Source organism: Terrapene carolina, unplaced genomic scaffold (genome assembly GCF_002925995.2).
Source record: "Terrapene carolina triunguis isolate 2854851 unplaced genomic scaffold, T_m_triunguis-2.0 Scaffold629, whole genome shotgun sequence".
NCBI lineage: Eukaryota > Metazoa > Chordata > Testudines > Emydidae > Terrapene > Terrapene triunguis.
This window is the reverse complement of record NW_020664980.1, coordinates 6,754,036-6,778,455: the sequence shown is the minus strand read 5'-3', so window position 1 is coordinate 6,778,455 and position 24,420 is coordinate 6,754,036. Positions and strand designations below refer to the sequence as shown.

General features: G+C 40.9%; 1 protein-coding gene across 1 annotated transcript in view; it reads left to right on the top strand.

Annotated features, from left to right (window-relative positions):
• FSTL4 (follistatin like 4) overlaps positions 1-24,420 on the top strand; it is a 485,177-nt gene that overhangs the window by 453,420 nt on the left and 7,337 nt on the right. Inside the window, exons 10-16 of the mRNA XM_026659459.2 lie at positions 1,648-1,809; positions 2,775-2,909; positions 4,625-4,651; positions 9,719-9,837; positions 18,536-18,685; positions 19,320-19,427; positions 24,044-24,153. Of these exons, the coding sequence (XP_026515244.1) occupies positions 1,648-1,809; positions 2,775-2,909; positions 4,625-4,651; positions 9,719-9,837; positions 18,536-18,685; positions 19,320-19,427; positions 24,044-24,153 (811 nt within the window). The remainder of the gene's footprint in view (positions 1-1,647; positions 1,810-2,774; positions 2,910-4,624; positions 4,652-9,718; positions 9,838-18,535; positions 18,686-19,319; positions 19,428-24,043; positions 24,154-24,420) is intronic.

Here is a 24,420-nt window from a genome sequence, read left to right as displayed (position 1 = left end):
CTTATGTGGCTTTCTGATAAGGCTATCGAAGCTATACTCACAATTGCTGAAGTCATAAACACTACAAAGACTCTTATCTCCACAGGTTGGTAATGGGATATGGAACCTTTCACTTCTAGGCTGCTGGAGTGAATCTGACATAGGTTACCCGGGAATGAAAGTTTTGACCTTTTCAGTGGCCTACCTAAAAGTTAGTAGTCTTGGTCCAGTTCCTAATGGACACACACACACACCCACACACACACACCCATTGATTTCAATGGTAGTTAAGCACCTAACCTGCTTAGGTGCTTTCAAAAATCCCTGTAGGTGTCTATCTGCATCTATAGATGCCTGAATACCTTTGAATATCTGGTCCATCACAATTAAAATTGGGAATTTCAGCTGAAAAACCAAAGATTTAATGGACCTAATATCTTTACAATTATTTTTGCAGTTTTTGATTAATCGCCTCTTTAAGTCAGGACTGAGGTACATTGGTTGAACAATCCAGTTGAATGGTATCCATGGTTCACCTATTGTCTCCATTCAAAAGTCACTATTTGCCAACAATTTTCACACAGTGTGGTGTATGAAATACCACAGTATTTCTTTATATTCAAAAATAGGAGATATCTGTGGAAATTGTATGGTAATGGTGAGCAAATATATAATTTTAAATGGCTTTCATTTGTTGTAAGTAGAGGACTTAAGACTTCAGTTCTGTAATTCTGTTACCCTGGCAACTTTCACAAGCATTAAATTGAAATGTATTTAAATAGTAACAGTAAGAATAGTACACTGAATAAAAACAAACTTAAAAACACTTATGAATTATTTTAAAATATTTAAACATACCAGAGTAGATAGTTAAAAAATGGTTAATGGGTAATATTAAGGTTTGTTGAATTAAGCAATGATCGCAACATGACTGAAAATCAATTAACTTGTTTGAAATTGTAATATAATTAGTAGTTCTGCCAATCAGTACACAAATGCTTCCTGCAAGAAATTGTCAATTTTTGGATACCTTCCAACTAAATAAATAATTTATACCTATCCTACTTTCTCAGAATCATATGTAGTAAATATTTAAGCTATTTTATTGTTATGCATTCTTAATCATTAAAAATATTGAATAGCTGGGTGCCTTTTGTTGAATAAGTGCAGGCAGAGAATCCAGTTCTGCTCCCACCAATTTCAGTGCAATGTTTCCAGTTTATATTAGAGAGCAAGATCGTTAGGCCCTGAGCCAGCAAAGCATTTAAGCACATGCTTAACTTTAAGCACATGAATAATCCCCTTATGTCCCAATCCGACTCCCATTGAAGCTGATGGGAGTCTTTCCAATAACTTCAGTCGGAGTTGGTTTAAGGCCTTAATGAACAAAATCAAAGGTGATTTGACTACAAAATCAGATACAAGGATAACCTCCTGAATTTAATTTTGGAGCATTTTGTTTTGATTCAGTCAACGGAATACAGTAATGATTTTTCTACACTGCAACCTTAACTCTAGTTTACAATGGAAAAGAGAGTGTTGTTTATTTCACAATCCTTTGGATCAGGCTTTTTATACAACAGAGATCGAAGTCAGTGGATTACAAAGCACAAAGAGAGATGACAATTGACCAGTTAGTTTTAAGTCACCAATTTCTTATTTCCACAGTGCCACCAGTGATTCGTGTATATCCTGAAACTCAGGCACAGGAACCTGGCGTATCCGCAAGTCTCAAATGTCACGCTGAAGGCATTCCTAATCCCAGAATTACCTGGCTAAAAAATGGCATTGATATCATGCCAAAATTATCCAAACAACTAACACTCTTAGGTAAGGACAGAATTCTGGGAAATTTATGTACTGTTAAAAAAAAGGAGTTAAATGGTTTATGTTGCACCTAAAAATAGATGTTTTTCTTTTGCTGTCACAAAAGTATGAAAATTATGTTCCATGACCTCTGTTCTTTTTTTCTATCTCTTTCTCCAGTGATTTTTCCATAAAGTACAATGTTGCTTGGTAAAAATGATAACAGCATTCTATTAAAACACCGTGTACCTGATACTCCACTGCTTTGCTCATGGTTTAAATCAGGAACAATCAGAAAGGCAATATAGTACATTCACTTTGTATAGATGTAAATGACTATACGAGATGCAAATCTACTGAGAATCAGGCTCTGACTCATGTGTCTCCCTTTTCAGATTAACATCTGCAAATGAAATTATTTCTCATTGCTAATTTTAGACCCTCATTTTCAAAAGCTAACAGAGGGCAGGATCATGTGTAAATTGTACTTGCAATACAAATATAAGGAAACGAGACCTCACCTAGCACAGTTAAAAGGGTTTTTTAAATGATAGTGCATTATAGGAGAACAACACAATAGGTGGGATTGTGTAGAAAACATTAATACCCTCTACTAAAATGGTGAAAAATCAGGTTTTCATTGATTTGATGAAAAAAATTGTGTAGTATTTGTATGATTTTGTGCCCAAAAAAAGGCAATTTTACAAATTTTTACTCCAGGCAAATAAGTGAGATGTTGCAATTCTGTTTGGATGTGGAATTTCACTTTATTTCTTTGTGGGAAGTCTGTATTTGACACTAGGAAAAGAAAACACTTCCATCCTCTAGCAATACGCAGATTCCTCAAAATCTCAGTTTAAACATGGAAAATATTCAGAGATAAAAACTTGTCACTTTGCAAGCCTATAACAAGCCTCTTTAGGAAGCTAAGGCATTTGAACAGCTATGTTACAGCAGTGAGGAACAGTTTATGGATGTCTTTGTTGCAGCAAATGGAAGTGAACTTCATATCAGTAGTGTTCGATATGAAGACACCGGTGCCTACACATGCATTGCTAAAAATGAAGTGGGAGTGGATGAGGACATATCTTCTCTCTTCATCGAAGATTCAGCCAGAAAGACTCGTAAGCTTAATTTTTCCTTTATCTTTTTAGGAACCCACTGTTTATTTTTGTTCTAATGCTATGTGGTTTATCTGAAGTTACCACTTCCCCTCTTTGGTTTTAATCACTGTGTACAGTGCGGGCGGGAGAGAGAGAGAGAAGGGGGCGGCCAGGGCTACAGCAGGGGCGCTGCCACGCGGCCCCTCCCGCTGCGCCGCCTCCTGCCGCTTGCCGCGAGGGCTGCGCTCCGGTCGGCAGAGAGGGAAGGAAGAGGACTGCCCTGCAGGGCGCTCTGGTTCTCCGCGCCGCCGCCCCCTACAGGGCGGCCGGAGCGGAACAAAAAAAAAAAAAAAGGCGGCGCAGCCGCCCTAGGAGAGGGCAGAGCCCCCCCAAGCACCAGCTTGCTCAGCTGGTGCCTGGAGCCAGCCCTGGTGATTACAGAACTGGGCTCTAGTTTGAGAAGATATCACATGAAGTATGATAGAAGACTTACTGTATCACCTTGTTGAGGGTCTTTTGTGTGTTAGGGTTGTGTTGAGATATGGGCATAGATAGCTTTTCTACATTGCTAATATTTTTGGATGTAAAAGAATACAACCCAGAGATTTCTTCTAATGACTGCCTGATTTTAAAAATGAAATTTCATTGTTCTGTTTGTACAGACTTTTCCTTTTTCAAGACAAATAATACTCAAAATAGCCAAATATTGGATGCCTAGAATAGTGATCTGTGAAACTATTTTAACTTTAAGGGATGTCATCAGTTCAAATTGCTTGAATTTTTTAGTGTACCTGTATCACATTGAAAAGAATCAAAACAGTTTTAAAAATATTAAGATTATTTTCCATAACAAAGACAAGTATTTTGCCATCCAAATCTTAGCCACTGTCTTCTGAAGAGCTGATTGGTTGCCACTTTGGAGTAACTCTCCAGAGTGCTTCTGCATATGATGCTTCTAAAGGTTCTGCAGATTGTACATGCGTGGGTTGATATTTTAGGGCTATGTGTAAACAGGATTCTGCTGCTTAGGTCACCTCCCAAAAATACACCACATTCTGAATTAGATGTTAACAATAGATACACACAGTCATGGCAATACTTGGTTCATTAAATAGAATTGTGTATTCTTGCAAATATCTGTCACTTTCACTTGAACCCTCGGGCAAGGGAAATTATACTATGGTGAGAAATAATTTGAAATATTACAAACCAAAATTCAAGTAATATACCTAAGGATGTTGTTTGAATCCTAAATGAAAATATAGTGTTGTTGCGTAACATTTCCAGAGGAAATACTGGAAAGCATTTCGTTGGTATAACTGTCTGTTCTAGGCTTCAGAAAGATATTATATTTGCTTAATGAAAATGTATGGGAAATCGCTGTCTGTACTGTACCTACAATTACATTCAGGAGAATATTCTGTACATCAAGGCTTGATCCTGCAGTCTTGGTACAGGCAAAACTCTCATTCATAGTAATGGGAATTTTATCAGCGCAAGGACTGCAGGACTCTCCCACAAGGAGAAGTTTGACTTTGGAAATGTCTCTTTTTCCTGATGTTTTATTCAAATTAAATACTTTGCCTGGATGAATGCTATGAAGTTTTTACAAATTAAGCGATTCACTTAAAATCACAGTGTTAATTCAGTTAACTGCTACAATGAAAATTTTGACATTGTATGTTTTTTTCTTTTCTTGATTATTTTCTGGCTTTCCCAATTTTCTGATGCTGCAGTTGCAAACATACTGTGGCGAGAGGAAGGTACTGCAGTAAAGTTGTTTTGTTGTAGTGATAATGTGCTTGTCTGCTTCAATAATTCCATAATGGGCCATTCTCCACTGACTTGCCACTAACTTTATCAGCTCTCACGGCTTTCAGATTAAATATCAGACCAGCAGTCCAAAAGCCACCCTTCATATAATAGATGTCACTTTCGTGATGTAAATCCTGTACATATTCCCTTAGATTTTTTTTATATAAAATTATAGATGATCATGATATATTTGAAATTGTTGATTTGGCACAAACAATCACTAATGCAATTTAATGTCAGATTCTTAGCAAATATCAATAGCTTAACAGAATTTCCAGAACAACTATGATCTCAATTTACTGCAAATGAACAAATGTAGATATAAATATAAGTTCCATTTTTAAACATGTGGATCATGCTGTTCTTTGCCTGTTCTTTAAGAGTATGTACAAATGTTTATTATGTAAACCACACACACACTGCTTGTGTTCATATGTGTTGGGTGAAACAATAGTTATTGCTCCCTCCAATCCTTTAAATAGATGCGGGGCACAGGATGCCTCATTTCTTCTTGTTTTAATTGGCAATTAAGAACTCTAATCCGATCAGATTTATAGTGTGTCCTGCACAAGGTCAAAATTTCTGTAACTTGAAGGCTAAATTAGAGAAAAAGCATCCTAAGTAGCTAATGGACTCAAACTCCGTCAGGAGACACTTGTGGCCAACATTTGATTTGATTTTGTGTGTGCATATCCTGTAGTTATGTGCAAAAATAGGTATTAAGATATCTAGATACCGATTTGCACATGCAATGGCAGTAAATGAATATGCAAAAATATCTAAACAGTTGTGCTCCAATTGGATATTTTACAGTTTATCCACTTGCATATGTACAAGCATATATTATCCAACTGCATGCACAAATGTGGACATTTGGGCACTTTTGGGGTCTTGCATGTGTGCCTCCAAGCCACTGGAAAAATTGGCCCCTGGACTGTAAAACACCCACTAAAAAGATGTGACTGTTTTGGGTGGGTTTTTTTTAAAGTCCAGTCACAAGCTGGTGTTGGATTGGGTGCAGGCTTAACTTGTGCATCTTCCACACCTACTAGCATTATGGATCAAGTCTTCACCAGTGAATAAATTGTTCTTGAGCAACCTCCATAATGTATCTGGCACAAGCATCCTTTCCTTCTGCCATCAGGCAAAGCATATATTTCCATCCTACTAGTTGAGAGTACAAGGACCATTTCACACCCGGTCCTCTACACTATGCAAAGAGAGGCTCTTATTGCATCACTTGGCTTAGGGCTATTCGTTTTGCTTTGGCTTTGCCCTGAGGATTTTAGAGGCATAAGGAAAGTGACAGTTTTCAGTGACCTGTAGTTCTTCATCTTGGCATATGAACACCCAGAGTGTATCCACTGTCCCATTCTCTGCAGTAGTGCTGATGGCATATGTGTAAAAGCAGCGGGTTTTGGGTCATTACAAGTGGCAGGATCACTAACTTGAGCAGATTGTCCTGAGACAGTTCTTCCCTATTCCCAACTCAGCACCAGCTACTGTGTAATACACAATGATGGAGATTGTTTCTCCACTGCTGAGCTTCATGTAAATTGCACTGTGGGCATTTAGATTTGCTCCATTCCAGTGTATAGTTTGCTCAGATCGGAAATTGCTGTTGAATTAAATCAGTCAAGCGTCACCTATGTAATGGTGCATGGTTGTTTATGTACTGTGTATCCCATGTTCTACCTTAAAGATCCTCAAGGGGTGGGGTGAGAAAACTTTACATGGAATAAGCAGACAGAAAAGGAATTAAAGGAATATGTAAAGTTGAATAATAGTTCTACTAAATATAGTGTAGTTACTGTAAACTGACCAGAAACAAACCTGCACATTTCTAAATTAAATTAAATTCTGAACATTTAGAGGGAGAAACGGTGCTAGTGAGAGTAGATTTATTATCAATGTTCCTGAAATAACTGTGTGTTTAGAATATGATTATATAAATCTTTGCCTACATATTAGAAATTAAGTTGTAAAATATTTGATCTGCAAATTCATTCTAGAGAAAGGAGCCAATTTAGTATGATAAAACTTGGCAAAGAGAAAAGGCTGGATGAGAGAGCGCTTTTTCTTTTGTTTGTTTGTTTACATTTTATTTTACTTATTTTTCCTTGCTGTTAAAATTAAAGCTGGTGATTTAATAAACATTATTAACCAAAAGGATGGGTACAGCTGAATCCATTAAGGTGATCAAATTCTCATGTTGTCATATTATAATAAATTAGATATTGTAGTAAACTAATGATGTGAGTTAATTACTGTATGTTGTGCTGCATGAAGCAAGCTTTTTGCTTTAAATCAGAGTTTAAATAATTGCAGTTGATCATTGAAAGAGGGCTATATTTTCAAAAGTTTTCATATACACAACTATAACCCAGGAAATGAACGCACATAGCATGCTCAGCCAGTTTCACATAGAATTGAAAGTATATGCAATAATTAATGCTTTTATGTGCATGTATCTTGTACAGTGAAAATAGTGGATAGAAGAGTGGGTGGCTCAGATACAGAATTAATCGCCATACTATTTTCAAAGCTGGAATAGTTTTCATTATGTCTGGGCCAAGGGAGGACAGGGAGAGCACACAAATAAATAATCATCAGAATTATATATGTATATAAATTTAAACATGAAAGCCTTGTATTACCAGTTTTAGCTATTTAAATCCTTCAATCGATTTGGATTAGAATGAGAAAAACCATTACATGGATTGCCCTAGTGATACCGATTGGACCATTACTGTGTGTAAGCCAGTCAAGATTGAGGTGCATGTTTTTGATATGACAGTCAAACTCCAAGGGTTAACTAGTGAAAAGTAACTTTTGAGTTTAAAAGCTAGATTGAAAATTACCGACCATAAGAGCATTTTAATTTAATACCCTGTAAACCCTGAAAAGAGTGTTATCTTCAACAAACATCTTAATGTTTTAAATAGTGCCTGGTCCTGCTTCCGTTGAAGTTAGACACAAAACTCACACGGACTTTAGTGGAAGTAGATTCAGGACCATCATGTTAAAACATTGCAAGGTAACTGAAGTAAATTGGAAGAGTAACTCCAAATCTGCACAGAACTGAAGGCATTATCAAGCAGTGTTTTTGCTATTAGGGGCTACTAAAAGCTGAAAAGTGCATTCATATTCTTAACCAAATCATCAAATAAAATAACACGAATAATGTGCATGCAGATAATAACAGGCATCTATCACAATTGTCATAATTTATTGCATGACTGTTTTCACTTTTTAAAATGAAACTTTTATTTTACATATGCAAATTCATTCACTCATTACACAAAGGGCCAAATTCTGCTCTCCGATACATACACTCAGTTCCCATTGAAATAAGAGGGAGTTATGTGCATGCAGTGAGGGTGGATTTTGGCTACCATGCCTGGGCAAAATGACCTGGTAATGTATTTCTGGAAAATTAGCCCTTAGCACCTACCAATCTACTTAGTCCTTAGGTAGAGCCTGAGTGGAAATTCAATATTGATGCTTTTTTCAGAATGCATGATCCCTCACTGTGGCATCACCTTTAAGGATCACAGCTCCTGTATCCGCTTGATGCCTTAACTGGGGTATTTCTGTGGTATGGTTCAGAGGCTAATCTTAAAGCATCCGATTCTCAGTGCAGCGGCAAACATAGCCAAAGCTAAAAAGTCTCTCTACATGCAGTTGTACTCTGAAGCCAGATATTTGACACCAAGATCGTTTAGATTTAAGGAACACCCTCCCATGCTGAAATGTCATTTAAATAAATACAGCAAATATTTTATGAAATTTGCTAAAACTGTTAGTCCCAATTATATGTAGTTCTTACTGTAAAAATCTCCTATGATGATTCAGGCATCAATCCTGGAAGCACTTAACGCATGTGGAGTAACGCTTTAGATGTGAGTCTTCCTAATAGGATTTATAGATGGTAATCTAAGGAGAACTAGTCCCAATCGTGTGGAGTTGCTCATGTTTCTAAGTGTTTGCAGGATCAGGACCTTATTTTCTATGGAGCAAATTTTATTAAAAACAAAATTCTATATCACCAGTGCCATGGAAGTTTGGCAGATAAGTACACTATCAACATTATCTGAGATAACAAAGGCCATTGGAAGAATTTATTTAGCAGGTGGTATAAAAATTTAAAGAGTGTTGGGATCTTTCTGAGTATAGTGTTTGAAAAGATTCCCTAACCCATTTATAAGATATAATTTACTGCATTTGCATGTAGCTGAAGAAGAATCAAACTATCAATGTTGTAGGGCATTTCTGCTCAACAGAAATGTGAAATTATAATCTTACAACAGAAATCCACTGAGAAGCAGCCAGTTTTTCAAAAGCTCCTGGAATGCCCCAGTTTTGATAGCTATTGCTATTGCAATGCTGAAATATTCCACATTTGTGAATTACAGTTTGCAAAATTTCAAAAATGTATTTGTTTTGGTGGCTATTCTTGGTTCATGCAGATGGTTTTAGACTACAGGATGGATTTTTTTAAAATGTATTTCATGAAATAATCAAGCAATGCTTTTATTCATCTTTACAATTTGCAAATTGCAAAAGGTCAAATTAATTGTAACTGTGTGACTTTGAGGGGTTATTTTGTTTGTGTGTTTTTAGCTGACAGTGCCTTCTCAGTTGCCTAACAGTTAGCAAGCTATTTCCAGTGTAAATGGGAAAAGAAAAAGTCATGATTTGGCAAGGTTAGAATGTCACACACATTCAAATTCTGAGACAGATATAATCATGGAAGACCTCAAGATATTTCCCTATCTTTGTTACTGCCGCCACCAAAGCAATGTGTTTTTGAATGTGTCTGTACCTCCTTCCTCACACCTTGAAGCCCTCGTTATGACATGAAGTTTGATTTTGTGAATGCACCAACTGCATCCAAATTACCAGTTTTTATGTAAAGTGATTTTTTGTTGTTCTTCCAAAAATAAAAAGTCTAGAAATGTGGTTTTGTTGTTTTAAATTCTGCTTCTTTCGCTTTGTATTTTTTTTTCTTAAAGGCCTAAGTGTGGGAAATATGTTTTATGTCTTTTCCAATGATGGGATCACAATCATTCAGCCAAACGAATGTGAGATCCGAAGACATATCAAACCCAGTGAGAAGATTTTTACAAGTTATGTAAGTTTTTGTTTTGTTTTGATTTTTTGTAATAAAGTATCCAAGTCATCTGTCAGCTTGTGCTCCCTAGATTTTGTGAAGAGGCTATACAGTAAGAGGGAAAAGTTACATTAACAAAGTGTCCAGTTGAGGATGTGCAAGGCGGGGATTTGTGGCCATGCAAAAGGTGAAGGAAGTTTAGCCTTGGAATCACAGAATGTCTTGGGCCTGGCTTGCCAGTATCCAACACCTTGCGTAGTCATTTCCAAATCTGCCAAGTGGATATAAAATGCTGCCAAATCAGAACTGGGCCACAAAACAACTAGGTCTCCCCAGCTGAGGGCTGCCCCATTGTGGCCCCTGCTAATGTAATACTGGTGTAAATAGCTTTTATGCCCCCTCCCCCATTCTACAGCCTCCGGGTGCAGGTGGTGAGGGAGTGTTGGTGGCAGGACAGGGCATGCAACTGGAATAGTACTGTGTTCTGTGTATTCTTAGCTGGCAGATGACCACAGATATGGCTCAGGAATCAGGGAGTCACAACCAGCTGCTTTGCAATCCCTGTCACAGCTGCACCCAGGAAATACTGAGCTTTGGGCCTAAATCTATGCAAGGGTTGGTACTTCCACAGTACTTGTTCAATACAGTTCTTCTTCAAGGCCCTATGGGTGCTCCACTTCAGGTCCACATGCATCTGTGCAGCCCTTGTTCAGAGATGTTCAGTTAGCAGTGTCTGTTCAGCCCACACATGCGCCTTATGCCTCCTCATGCCAATTGCCGAAGCTATATAGGGGTGCGCAGGTGAACCACCATCAGTTCCTTCTCAGCCACCTCAGCCTGAGATAGAATTCTACCATGTCTACCTGGAGCATGCCTTGGCTTTTGTAATATTTCTGTAGTTGTTAGATAGTTTTTATAGTTAGATAAATAGTGAGAGAATTGTTTTACTCCTTTTCTTCTTGGGGAGACTTATTTTTTCCTGGTAGGGCATGCCTGGCTTGCCAGGTTTCACACTTTGTCTCTCCTGCCAAGAGACTATACCTGTGAGTGACAGCCACACTTAAGTGTGTTCATTCCTTGCAGGAGTCCCACGTCTCCCAGAAGTGCAACTTCTGCCTGGCCCTCAAATCCAGGGGAAGGAAAAACAGGGAGATTAAACTCAGACTGCTAATGAGGAAATTCCAGGGGTGGTTTAGAACAATTTATTGTCCAGTCAGAAACACCTTGAACACATAGGTGACAGTTCCTCTACAAGTGAGGAACTCCTTAGACTGGTGGAAGAACCAACTCAACATCTGTGCAGATGTTCCTTTCTGTCAGCCAGACCCATCAGTGACTTTAATGATGCATTGCCTCAGTACCTGCACAAATTAAGGCAGATGGACAACTTAAGAAACCAGTCTCCACATCAATCTGTTGGCATTCAGGGCTGTCAGGGCCTGCCTTCATTTCCTACCCTCATAAGGGGCAAATCGATCAGGGTCATGACGGACAACGTATCCTGCACATTCTATATCAGCAAACGGGGAGCAGGAAGATCTCCCTCTCTTGGCCCTGAAGTCATGAAGCTATGGAACTGGTTCATAGCTCATCAGATCCAAATCTCAGTGATCTATCTCTGCGGTATTCAGAACACCACAGCCAATGTCCTCAGCAGACATCTCTCGCAGGTCTACAAATGGGAGCTAGACACCCAAGTTCTCCCCAGCATATTCCTAAAATGAGGACTTACAGAGGTGGATTGCTTCACCACCTCCAGGAACAGGCAGTGTCCTCTTTTCTGCTCAAGAGAGGGTCTGAGCCACCACTCCTTGGGTGATGCCTTTCTTCTATCTTGGAAGAACTATCTGGTCTATGTGTGTCCTCCAATGTTACTGATATTAACGGTGATAAACAATATCAGGCAGGACAGAGCCAGAGTTATTCTAATAGTGCTGACCTGGCTAAGACAAGCTTGGTACCTTTACCTGTTCACCCGTGTGTCCAGCTGTCATTCAAGCTCAGAAACAATCCTCATCTCCTGTCACAGGATGCAGGTCATGTGCTTCTTCCCAACCTAGTGGTTCTCTGCCTCAGGGCATGGCTCATGGGGTTAGAATCTTCCTGCTCTATGGAAGTACAACAAGTATTACTGAACAGTAGAAAGAGGTCAACCTGCACTACTTACCTGCAGAAATGAAATAGATTCTTCCATTGGTGATGGTGTTGCTGCCTTTCAGTCATCCTGGATTATCTGTTGGCTCTAAAGAAATTTGGGTTATCAACTAGTTCAGTTAAGGTCCTTCTGGCTGCAATATCAGCCTTTCATCTTCTAGTAGAAAGATTCTCCATATTTGCTCATCTGGTATCATGTAGGTTTATTAAGAGTTTGGGGAATCTCTGGTCTGCAACCAGATTGCAGGCAACATCTACGGCATTACTGAAGACTACCAATATCTGAAAAATGTTGGGCCACTACCATGGGCTTCAGTACTTATGTTTTTGAAACATTATGTCCTGATCCATGCTGTCAGATCTGATGCAGCACTTGGTTCTGCAGTACTATCTTCAGTTCTGGGCTCTATTCTGAAGCTCCCTTCTCCATCTAGGGATGCTGCTCAGAAGTCCACCTGAAGTGGAGCACCCATAGGGACACTACTGGAAGAAGAAAAAGAGGTTATTCACTTTGTGCAGTAACTGCAGTTCTTTGAGATGTGTATCCATGGGTGCTCCACTACCTTCCCTCCTTTCCCTCTGCTTCAGACTGTTCCTTAGGGAATGTTTGGGTGGATAAGGAACTGAGGAAGGTTCATACACACACTCCTATAGCCTCGATATCTGGCACAAGGATGCATAGGACACATGCACAGGCCCAACGGACATAACAAACTGAAAATCTCTGATCAAGAGGAACACACATCTGAAGTGGGGCATCAAGAGGGGGACACATCTCTAAGAACCGCAGTTACTGCACAAAGTGAGTAACCTCTTCTTCTGCAGGGTAGATATGCAATTGGTCTTCACTTCAGGTCTGATCCTTTCTGGCAATCCCTATGCTTCTAAGGCTGATTTTAAAAATAAAAACAATGCATATTCTGATCCTGACATGGGGGTTATTAATGTGGTACAGAGTGTTTGACTATAGTTACCTTATTCTCATGCATGTAAGCTTTTCATGCAATGGCTCCCCAAGTCAGAATTGAGATACAGTGGCAGCATGTGGGGGATAGTGATGTGGAGAAGTTTACACCTCTACTGAACATTCTGTGTAAGTTCCATTGAAAATAAGGACAACTTGGGACTCCTATTTGTCTATTTGAAATGTTCTACAAACAATGGGATTTTTTAAATCCAATATTATATGAATTCAAAGAAAACTGGTAAAGGAAAATTCTGTCCTAGTGGCAGTGAACTTTTAGTATTGGATCACACAACATGGCAAGTGCTATAGCAAGATATCACATGCCTTTAAGGCCTTGAATTAAGTTTTTTCAGTATTCATGTCATGCTATTGCACAATAAGGCATCACTTGTATAATCATATTGAACTATAAAATATCTTCAAATATAGGTACTGAAATATGGCCAGAAATGTTCCATTTGTCATTTGTTTATTTACCATATTGAAGAAAGGGCATCATCGTGTTAAATAAGTATCTTTTAAATATAAATAACTCTCAGATTAATATTTTTCCTTCATTTGAGCCTTTTAATATATCATCTTATAAATCAACACTATGATCCTCACCCTTGAGCACCCTGTGTGGACATATTATTAAACCTTATTACAGCCGTTACAACTCAAAGACAGACTTCTGGGTTTCTTTTCTGAAGAGCTGTAAATATTGGAAAGGTGGTACTGGAAATTCAGCTTGAAAAGAACAAAGAAAGAAGGGCACTTAAAGAAAACCAGTGGTGGGTTTAAAAGGAACTTTTAGCAGTGCTATATGTCTGATCTCTAGAGAAACCGCTAAAGACCTGATCCGCCTCCCAGTGAAGTCTTGGGGCCCTTTGCCATTGGCTTCAATGAGCGCAGGAGTAGACCCTGGTTCAGATATTTCTAAATAAATTAGATTTACATTACATGGCTAATGTTAAAAATAATACAAAGAAAAAAGTAAACAGTGATACGGTTGTACAAAGAAGGTTTACAACAGAAGCAGCTTCATTTGCTATCAGATTGGCATAAAAGACGACTTAGTGTGGGCAAGGCTGAATGTGTTAAATTTGAAGTGAGTGCTGCATTAGACCCAGAGGGCCAGATTCTGGTCCCTGCTCCAGCTCAGTTACACCACTATGGTAGCACAAAGTTGCTGGGCCTGTAGACAGGTTTAAGTTAAATGTGCTCTGAGCTGCTCCAACTTAGAAGTTGTCTACACCGGAAGTTAGTGCACAGTAAGCTAGGGTATGAATTTAAAGTGCACTAAGAACTTCACACTAGTTCCCCATGTGGACACCCACAGTGTACTAAAAGTGCCCTCATGGGGGTTAGTTTAATACAAATTGCACTAAACTGATGCCCACAAAGGCATTCTTAGCACATAGTAAGTGTCCGCACAGGGAGTTAGTGTAGAGTAGCTAATGTGCACCAGGTGCTGTGGGGTTTTCTCTGTGTAGACAAGCCTTTACATCAGAAACCAGACTGGACTCTGGCTGGCTCCAGGATCTGTGGGAGGCATAAAGCAGAACTCAGCCACACTAGACAATCTGGCCCATTATCTTCAAAACTTAGGCCTGGTCTACAGACTGATTTTGGACTGGACCAGTGTAACTATGTGTGCTAGGGGTGTGATTCTTTTACTACATTGATACAATCCCTAGTATGGATGAAGTTGTACCAATAGAAAAGTGCTTATAGCTTATTCATTCCCCTTCTTGTACAGAAATAAGCCATAACAGCATCCACAGCAGGGATATCACGTTCACTGTGCTGGGAGAGCTAAAGTGGTACAACTTTTATGTAGAGACAAGGCCTAAGAGCCACAGCTGCATGCATTCATTTCCCCCCCCCCCCCCCATGCCCTGTATCTGCTCCACAACTATGCATTCAAATAAAGTAGCCAATAAGAAACAAAAGTAATTAATGGCTAGTTAGCAGGTGAACTTTTGCAAGTTCACCCATTAGGATGACCCATAATGAAGACTAAGATTTAGTCATGGGTATTTTTAGTCAAAGTCATGGACAGGTCACGGGCAATCAACAAAAATTCAGGCCCCATGACCTGTCCATGACTTGTACTATCTACCCCGACTAAATCTTGGGTGATCTGGGAGGCTCTGGGGGCACAGCTGCTGCTCTAGAGGGGGGGATCTGGTGAACCCGCTGGTGTTTGTGTGGTGGGGGGGGAGGCTGCTGGTGGGGGGCGGCCCAGGACCACCGCCGCTGCTACTGGTGGGGGGCGGCCTGCCAGCCTGGGACTGTTCCCACTGCTGCTGGTCAGGGACGGCCTGGGACCACTGCTACCGCTGTTAGGGGGGGGCAGCCCGGACTGTCTTGGACTGCCGCCGCGGCTGCTGGTGGGGGGCAGCCCAGGACTGCCACCGCAGCTGCTGGCAGGGGGCGGCCTGGGACCACCATTGTTGCGGGGAGGGGGGCCACTGCAGCTGGCCCCAGGGCCACCCAAGCTGCTCAGGCGGCCCTGGGGTCAGTCACACCTGCTGGCTGCAGAAGCCAATGAGGTCCCGGAAAGTCACGGAATCCGTCACTTCCGTGATCTCTGTGACAGACTCGCAGCCTTACCTGTAATACAAACGCAGGGTATACAGCTCTCATTGAAGCTAAAGGAAGTTTTGCAGTGGGCCTCAATGGTTGTAGGCTCAGGCCCAACGTTATTTTTAGTGCATTTCTTAAAACTATTATTTGTGCTGCTCTTATATCCTCTCACATGCTAGTCACTTCTACTTAATGTCAGCTAAGGAAGACTATTGTTCTAAGATACACAGTGTGGCCCAGTGGAGAATACACCACACTGGGAGTCTAGAGACCTTGGTTCTGTTTCCACCTCTCTCACTGACTTGCTGTGGGACTGTGATGGGTTGGGGAAGGGATATCTCAGTGGTTTGAGCATTGGCCTACTAAACCCAGGGTTGTGAGTTCAATCCTTGAGGGGGCCACTTAGGGATCTGGGGCAAAATCAGTACTTGGTCCTGTGAGTGAAGGCAGGGGGCTGGACTTGATGACCTTTCAGGGTCCCTTCCAGTTCTATAAGATAGGTATATCTCCATAGATTATTATATTTTATTATCACAGAAACCCCCTTGGGGCTGCCAACCGATGTGCCAAGATTACTCCTGCCCCTGCCTTCTCTGCCAGCTTGGGACTCCAGAACCCTGCCTGGCTGTGCCAGACACGCTTGCCAGCTACAAACACAGACCCAGGTCTGAACCACACCCCACAAACTGCAGGCTTAACTGAAAGCAGCTTAAGAAGTGTTCCTGTCTCTAACACTCAGATGCCCAACTCCCAATAGGTTCCAAACCTCAAGTAAATCCATTTTACCCTGTATAAAGCGTATACGGGGTAAACTCATAAATTGTTCGCCCCCTATAACACTGATAGCGAGAGATGCACAGCTGTTTGCCCCCACCCCTTCCTCCCAGGTATTAATACATACTCTGGGTTAATTAATAAGTAAAAAATGATTTTATTAAATACAAAAAGTAGGATTTAAGTGGTTCCAAGTGATAACAGACAGAACAAAGTGAATTACCAAGGAAAATAAAATAAAACACGCAAGCCTATGCCTAATACAGTAAGAAGCTGAATACAGATAAAATCTCACCCTCAGAGATGTTCCAATAAGCCTCTTTTACAGACTAGTCTAGGTCCAGCAGTCACTCACACCCCCTGTAGTTACTGTCCTTTGTCCCAGTTTCTTTCAGGTATCCTTTGGGGTGGAGAGGCTATCTCTTGAGCCAGCTGAAGATGAAATGGAGGGATCTCCCAGGGGTTTAAATAGACTTTCTCTTGTGGGTGGACACCCCTCCCTCCCTCTGTGTAGAATCCTAGCTACAAGATGGAGTTTTGGAGTCACATGGGCAAGTCACATGACCATGCATGACTCAGAACTTACAGGTAGCAGCCATTGCTCACATGCTACCTTGAACTTCCTCAAGTAGACTTCTTATGTGGATTGGAGCCTTCCAAGATCCATTGTCCGTTAAGTGTTTCTTGACCGGGCACTTTACTTGCAAATTCCTTTCCAAAGAAGTGCCCAAATGCCTTACTAAGGTTACTTAAAATCAAACAAGTACACAGCCAATATTCATAATTTTGAATACAAAAATGATACATGCATACAAATAGGATGAATATATTGAGAAGATCATAACCTTTACAGAGATATGTTACATGGCATATGTAGTATAAAACATATTCCAGTTATGTCATATATACATTCATAAGCATATTTCCATAAAGCATTATGGGGTGCAACGTCACAGGGACCTTGGACAGTTCACTTGGACCCAGATTTTCTGCTGTGCCAAGTTTCCACTTGATGCAAAAGTGGGAGCAATGGGAAGGAAGAGTTTGTCATGGAGAGTTGTAGCTTCCTGAGTCTCAAGCTGCATGTTTGCTACTGAATATTGCCAGCCCCCACGCATGAAAATCATGAGTCAGCGCTCAAAGATCATGAGAGTGGCCTAAAAGTTGTGAGATATTTTAAAAACAGAATAAATCGTGGTGTTTGCTCTGCCTTCTGGTTCACTCTCAAAGCTCTGTGCACAAAGGACCACATGCCACCTGAGGATAGCCAAGGCCCGATGCACTCCAGCTCCATCCCCAACCTACTTCTATGCCAGGACCAAGATGCACAAGCTCTGTTCACCAAACCAAAGGACTTCTCAGCAGGCTAGATCTAGCTGATTTCCAGCCTTTGTGCACCCACAAAGTAATGCAGAACTCAACAAGAATTTGGCCCTCCGAGTTTTAGAACCCCAACTAAACAATATTGTACTTTGTTAGGCACCCTGAAAGATACCAACTGAAAAGTACCATTACTGTTAGAATCACTTACCGGTCAGCAATCATAATGCACAAGATGGGAAAGAAAGCCTATGAAGAGAAAGCTATCACCAAAAAGGAGAAGCAGCATTACAGAAAATATAGCAAAGGACAAATCCTGCTGGCTCTAATGATGTGTAGTCCCATAGGCTTCAACAAACGACCCAGATGTGAATAAGGTCAACAAGATCGAGCCCACACTATATGATACTTTTATAAAAGATGTTTCCAGGTTGGAGTTAAGGAGACTATTGGACTCTTCTGCTGCTAGTCTAAATGCACAAGGACCTGAGAGCAAGATTTCCTAAAACTGAGAATGAAGGCTGTAGGAACAATGCAGTGCAATAATTTCATTAAAACATAAATCACTGTGTTTTAAACCCAAAATGAGATTTATATTGCTAATAAATGTTGACAGCACTATAAGTCCTCTTGTACCAGGGGATACTTCAAAAGATTCTGTTCTATGCAGCATCGTGGTTATTTGAATATAAATGGGAGCTTGCAGCAAGCTCCAGTTGCTTAATCTCACTGGGATAGATCCAGACTACAGTGTGCTACCTAATACAATAATTATTTCATGTTTTCCAGGTAAAAAGTGGGAGAGGGGAAATAATTTAGGCATACGATAGTCCCCACAGATTTTTTTTGTTCTATGATTCCAGGCTAAAGTGCAGGCTGCTTAGAGCATGGCCCCGAACTTGCACAAATTAAACCTATTCTTTTCTCTTTCAGGAAGAGATCTGTCCTAAAGTTGCAGGTGGACCTGTGCAGTCCTGCCTCTGGGCTTCAGCTGTCAATGTCAGAGACAAATATATTTATGTGACACAGCCCAAGCAGAACAGACTAATGATCATTGATATCCAGACACAGAAAGTCATGCAGGTACTTACCAGGCGAGCTATTTATTCAGGATGGCAAAGAGGCTTTGATATGCTAAAGAATTAGGTCCCTACCCAGTGAACCTGTGACCTAGCTCATGTGTTGGACAGATATTCTGTTTTCACTCGTTGGGGTATACGGCGTCATTTGCCATGCTATAACCTCATTCTCAAAAAAACTGCTTGATGGTATGATTCTCATAGTCCTAGGAAGACATCTGCAGTCACATTTGCAGCTACCTAGAAAGTATTTCTCACCTACACTTACTGGGTCAGTTTGTGACCTCAGTTATAACCAGATTGCCCAGGTGTAACGCTAGCAGAAATTGGCCCCTGTAGATGGAAGTTGTGGTGTGAGATGGAGTGTTGTCTGCTTAGCCAGATCAGGGGACTGGAATCGGGCTACCTAATTTCTATTTCTGGCTCTGTCACTGACTCACAGTGTGATTTTTTTTTAGCTAATTACACAACTTTGTGCCTCCATCTCCCTAAATTGGGGGGAGGAGGGGGTAGCGGGTGGATAATGGATTCCACAGGAACGTTCACAGTTATCTTTGTAAACAAATGTTAACATAAATAATGTTTGTAAGCCACCTTCACTTGACTAAATATGAATACAAATATTTGTTTCTTTGAAGTCTGTGGATGTTGACCCCCTACCAGCCAAATTACATTATGATAAATCACATGACCAAGTCTGGGTCCTTAGCTGGGGGAACATGCGGAAGTCCCATCCAACACTGCAGGTAAGTGTTGTGTAAAGTTAACATTATACCCTCTCTTTCTTTTAGCAGCACCATTGGCTACTGATAACACTTTCTGTCTTGAATTTTTGCATTGTCATTGTGCATTATTTCTCCCCCACCTCTCTTACAGTTTAATCTGGTTTTGAGCCACTGTCAGGCACAAAGCAGAGAATATGTTGTAAACCAGTAGTGGGAGTGTGTTGTTACCATTGTCCATTTTGTTTTTAAGACTGATGACAGAGCCAAATGCCACAAATGCATGCAGAAAGAACTGGGGTAACTGAGAAAAATACAAACAAACAAAGCTCATAGTGATTTTTGCTACCTGTTCAGAGCCTCCTTTAAAACAGCGCTGGCACAAAGTGGTTGTAAGGCAGCTGTAAAGGATACCCCTTTGGTCTAGGTGGTCTCGACAGCAGGCACAGAACCAACTCAGCCAGCTCATGACCCATATAGCAGTATCCCTTGGAGCAGGGAGCAAGTTTGGGGAGGACAACAGTGCCACCAACATTCTTACCCCCTGGGTATTCCCTTTTAGTATAACAGGCCATAGGGATCATTTTATCTGGGCTGGACGGCCCTCAGACAGCTCTGATCTGTGCCAAACCAGCCCTAGAAGAGGTGCAGAATTAGCCCTGCACTTAGCGCTGCACCAGCACAGGCTGCATGCCTCTCCACTGTAAAGGAGGACGAGAGAAGAATGCAAAGCATTATGTGGTATTGTGTGGAAAAGGCACTATATATACAAATACACTGTACTGTAGTTTTATAGTTCCTTCAGAACTCTTTGGCCAATCATGTGCCTGCATCCGAACAAGCCTGTTTCTCCTTTTTAACATCAAGAGAGGCTAGATAGTATATTAAAAACAATTAGCTACTCAGCTTTATACAGTGTGGGGCTAAGTTTTCTGCTGGTCCATTAAGATGCTGCTTATTTTCTTTGAATTCTGCTGATTTTATTTCAGTTCTGTCCCCAAATCTTGAGTCTCTTTCGTGAACCAACTATGGCGCGCAATACACTAGTATTCTTCTTCTCCTCTCAATGAAATATAAACCTTTAGCAGAGAAAGAGGTTGTTCACTGCTTCTGAGACTTTTGTATCGAGAAGTAAAAGAAGGGAGTGATAATTGAAAGTATCTGCAAACTCAGTTTCAAATCCCTTTTCCTGAATAAAAAGGTCAGGCTGGTTTCCAAAGCAGCTCTCAAGAATAAAGAAGCACACGCACAGCCTCTAGGACAAATTCTTCTTTAGAGACCCTAGTGCAAATGTGGAATAAGTCCATGAACCTCCATCTAGTTACTCCATGTTGATCCCAGTTTAACCAGAGCCCTACACATCATTTTACCAAGCTAATACAAGACCCAAGTTTGGCCCATCCACACGTACTGCTGTGTAATTGCTATTTTCTGATACCCATGGTCTAGAACCTTCTGGATCTATGAAACTCAAGCTTTCCCCTTTATAAATCATTGCCGACAACATCCAGATACTTAAAGGCTAGACTGAGCATAGACCTGCGTTAGGAGCAATATACAGCGCTGCTGTCCTGGGAAGGAACTGAGCCTCAGAGAGGCACAATTGCTTGTGGCGACGATATAGGAAAGGAAACAGAACATTAGGTTTGTTGGTAGCTAGAGAGCTTTTTAAGTTTTTTGTAAAAGCTTTTTAGGAAAACTTTTTTTGGGGTTTTTATTTTTTTTTTACTTTGTTTACAACACTTTTTAGTGATTACATTTTTTGCGTATGAAGAAGTTAGGCAGTATACATGCACATAAGATTACAAACTTATTTTTTGAGCGCGTGAACACCAGCTGCAAAGATGATGTCAGGTTGCCAATAAGTTTTCCAAATACAGACACTAGAACAAGGTTACTCCTGCCTCATTGCCAAGGGAACAGTTTGCCGTTCTTCAAGGCTTGTGATTAGGGAGCAACACATTCCTACAATTGCTTTCCTTCCCCCACCTGTCTCACACAGATGCCTTTCTGGAAGATACATATGCTTTACAAGTTGTTGGGTTCGGTACGGGAGTAACTGGATGAAATTTAAGGCCTGTGATATAGGGGAGATCCAACTCAATGATCTAATCCCCTCTTCCCATCCCCACCCCCACTGAATCTAGGGCTAGCTATAGACAGGTACTTAGGTGTTGCACTCGTAGGCACCTAGTGGAATTCTGAGCCCTGAGCTAGCTGCCTGGGCTACCCGTGCATTGCATAGGGAGAGTTAGATGCCCAAGAAGGAGATTCTTGGGAGCCAGCTGAGCAGGGAGTGGCCTAACCTAGCCAGGACTGAAATGCAGAGGAAAGGGGTGGGGCTTAGACCCCAATCAAAAGTATTTGGGCAGCTAACTCCCATTGATCTGGGCCTTAGGCACCTGAGTGACAGGCCAGAGGGGAGTGCCAATATTCTTAGCCACAAACCCTCTTCTGAAGTTAGGCATCTAAAAGCAAGATCAGCTTTTTCTCATGAAAAACCAGAGAGGAGGCCATCCAGACTGTTATGCCTGGTTTGGAGCAGGGATGTGAACTTGAGTCTTCTCCTTCTCAGACAAGTGCCCTAACCATAGGGCTATTGGGTATGCTAGGGACACACACAAGCGTGAGCCGAAAAATTCCCAACCTGCTTGGCCCTGATTTCGGGTGGGGCCCAAGCCCATGGGCATGCTCAGCACACACTAATGCAACTGAGTGCTTTAGGAGAGATAAGGGAATGCCCAGTGTGAGAATTGCTCTGGGGTTTCAGTTTGAGTGCGGGCTCCAAGCAGTGACATGGGCCCACCAGCAGATACTTTGATGCCTACAGGGTTAGATAGCAGCTGGACAGTGGTTCTGAAAATGTCAGTGGCACCAAATGTTGGCATTAGATGCCTAAAGAGGCAGTTAGGCACCCAAATATCTTGAGTCTACTCCAGCCCTTGTGTTGGCGCTTGAGAGTGGGAGGATCTTCTCCTTGCTGCCCTGCACAGCAGCTAAGTGCCCAGTTAAACTATTCAGGCCAGACGTTTGCCCATAAATTATCACCTTCTTTACAGCAGTTGCCAGGGTATTATACAGCAGGTGCCGTATTGCCATACATATTTTACAAACCACCTGGGCCCTGCTAAATAACTCAGGAATCCTGCACTGTTGTAACCTCTGGCAACAGAACAGCAGCAACTAAACAGAAGTTTCTGAAGCAATCTCCGCTAACTTCCCTGATGACTAGCATAGGTTCCTGGACAAGATAGAGGAAGACAAAATGGAGTCCCTTTACCCATTCCAACTTAATAGCTTCCATCCAGCTGTGAGAAGTTTCTGTAATTAAAGGAAAGATGGCACAGACTTGTGATTATTAACACGACAACACCAACTGCACAGCTGGAAACTTGTTATAGGGCTACAGTTCTCAGATGGTCCTTTCTGTTATCTTGTGAAGTGCAGATACACATGGATAGCATTAGATTAACATCAGCAGCGGTCTGCCTTTTGTTTTTCTGATCTCTCTCTTCCCCCCCCCCCCAAAAAAAGTTTGCAGTGTCAAATTTGATGAGGTTCCACCCCACTCCCCCACCCTAAAAAAAACATTAATGGTTTCCCACAGCTCTGTCATAAAAAAAAAAGAAATTCAGCTGTACAGCTTGACCTTAATTTTCTCCCTCTTCAGAAATCAAGGGTTTATCAAACAAAGCAATGCAGCCTATTAAGGGGCTGCTATTGTTTTGTTGTTACTAGTTTATGGGAAAGCAAATGTACAATACTGTTTCTGGCTTCATGAAAGCACTCTGCAAAAATTGGCATTTTTCTCAAACAATTTAATTGGAAGAAATCGAAATGGCATGACCAGAATGTTTGAACTAAACCTTTTAAGATTGTAGCACATCCTGTAATTAATTATTTAGCCATAAATTCAAAAGAACTCCTGTTAGCATGTCACATTAGCAAAAACTTCTAATGAATTGACCTAAATCTTCTTGAACCAAAACAATCCCAGTAAACAATTTCTGTATTTAATATTTTAATTGTTGAAAATTTCTACCTCCTCATTTTTCTGGGGTTATAAGGGAGATGATAAATCAGAGTTTCCATGGCAGCAGAAGGTTTGCTTTGTTCTGAAGGACAGCATTTCGAGAGAGTGCCTTTCTCTGCTCTTCCATGTATTTTACATGGTGCACTAGATGGGTGAACGTTTCTGCTCCTTCAAAGTGATAATTAATTGCTGTAAGTTAGCGTTAGATCATTCAAGCCAGTGAATTATCATTGTGCATTTAAGTGAGTTTAATACATATGAAATAAATGTTTACTTTAAACAGTTTGGAATACATTATTGTAGGGTTTAGTGTTGTCACACTATTTCAACTTGTGCATGATTGCTTTGTCTACTGCTATGAACATCATCTTATGAAAGCAGAGAGAGTTGTACACTTACCTTACAAATGTCAATCTTCAAATGCCATTTTATTAACACTATTTTTCAAGGCAGCTACTCCAAATGCTATTTTGAAAGTATTAATCAATTTGAATCTCCTAGATGCAAGGCAAATATCTTTTTGGTGTAACGCAGTTATGTAACCTGTATTTACTTCTCTCTTCCTTCTTGTTTTCCCTATGCTCAACATTTTGTTTATTTATTGTAGGTAATATCAGAGGCAAGTGCAGGGGAAAATCAGCATATCATCCGCACGCCATTTGAAGATGTGGATGATTTTTTCATACCACCTACAAATCTTATTATTAATCACATTAGGTAAGGAATGGTCCTAATGACTCGTCGTCGTCATGTTTTGTGCTTCTAGGGAACCTTCTGTCTAATTGGCTTAAAGTACTATACAAACATTAATGAATGTGTGATGTGGTTAAGTATTATTTTCCCCATTTTCCTGATGTGGAAACTGATGTACAGGGCCGGCTCTAGCTTTTTTGCTGCCCCAAGCAGCAAAAAAAAGCGCCGCCCCGAAACCCCCCCGCCGAGCGCCGCGCCGCCCCCCCGCCGAGCGCCGCCGGAACCCCCCCC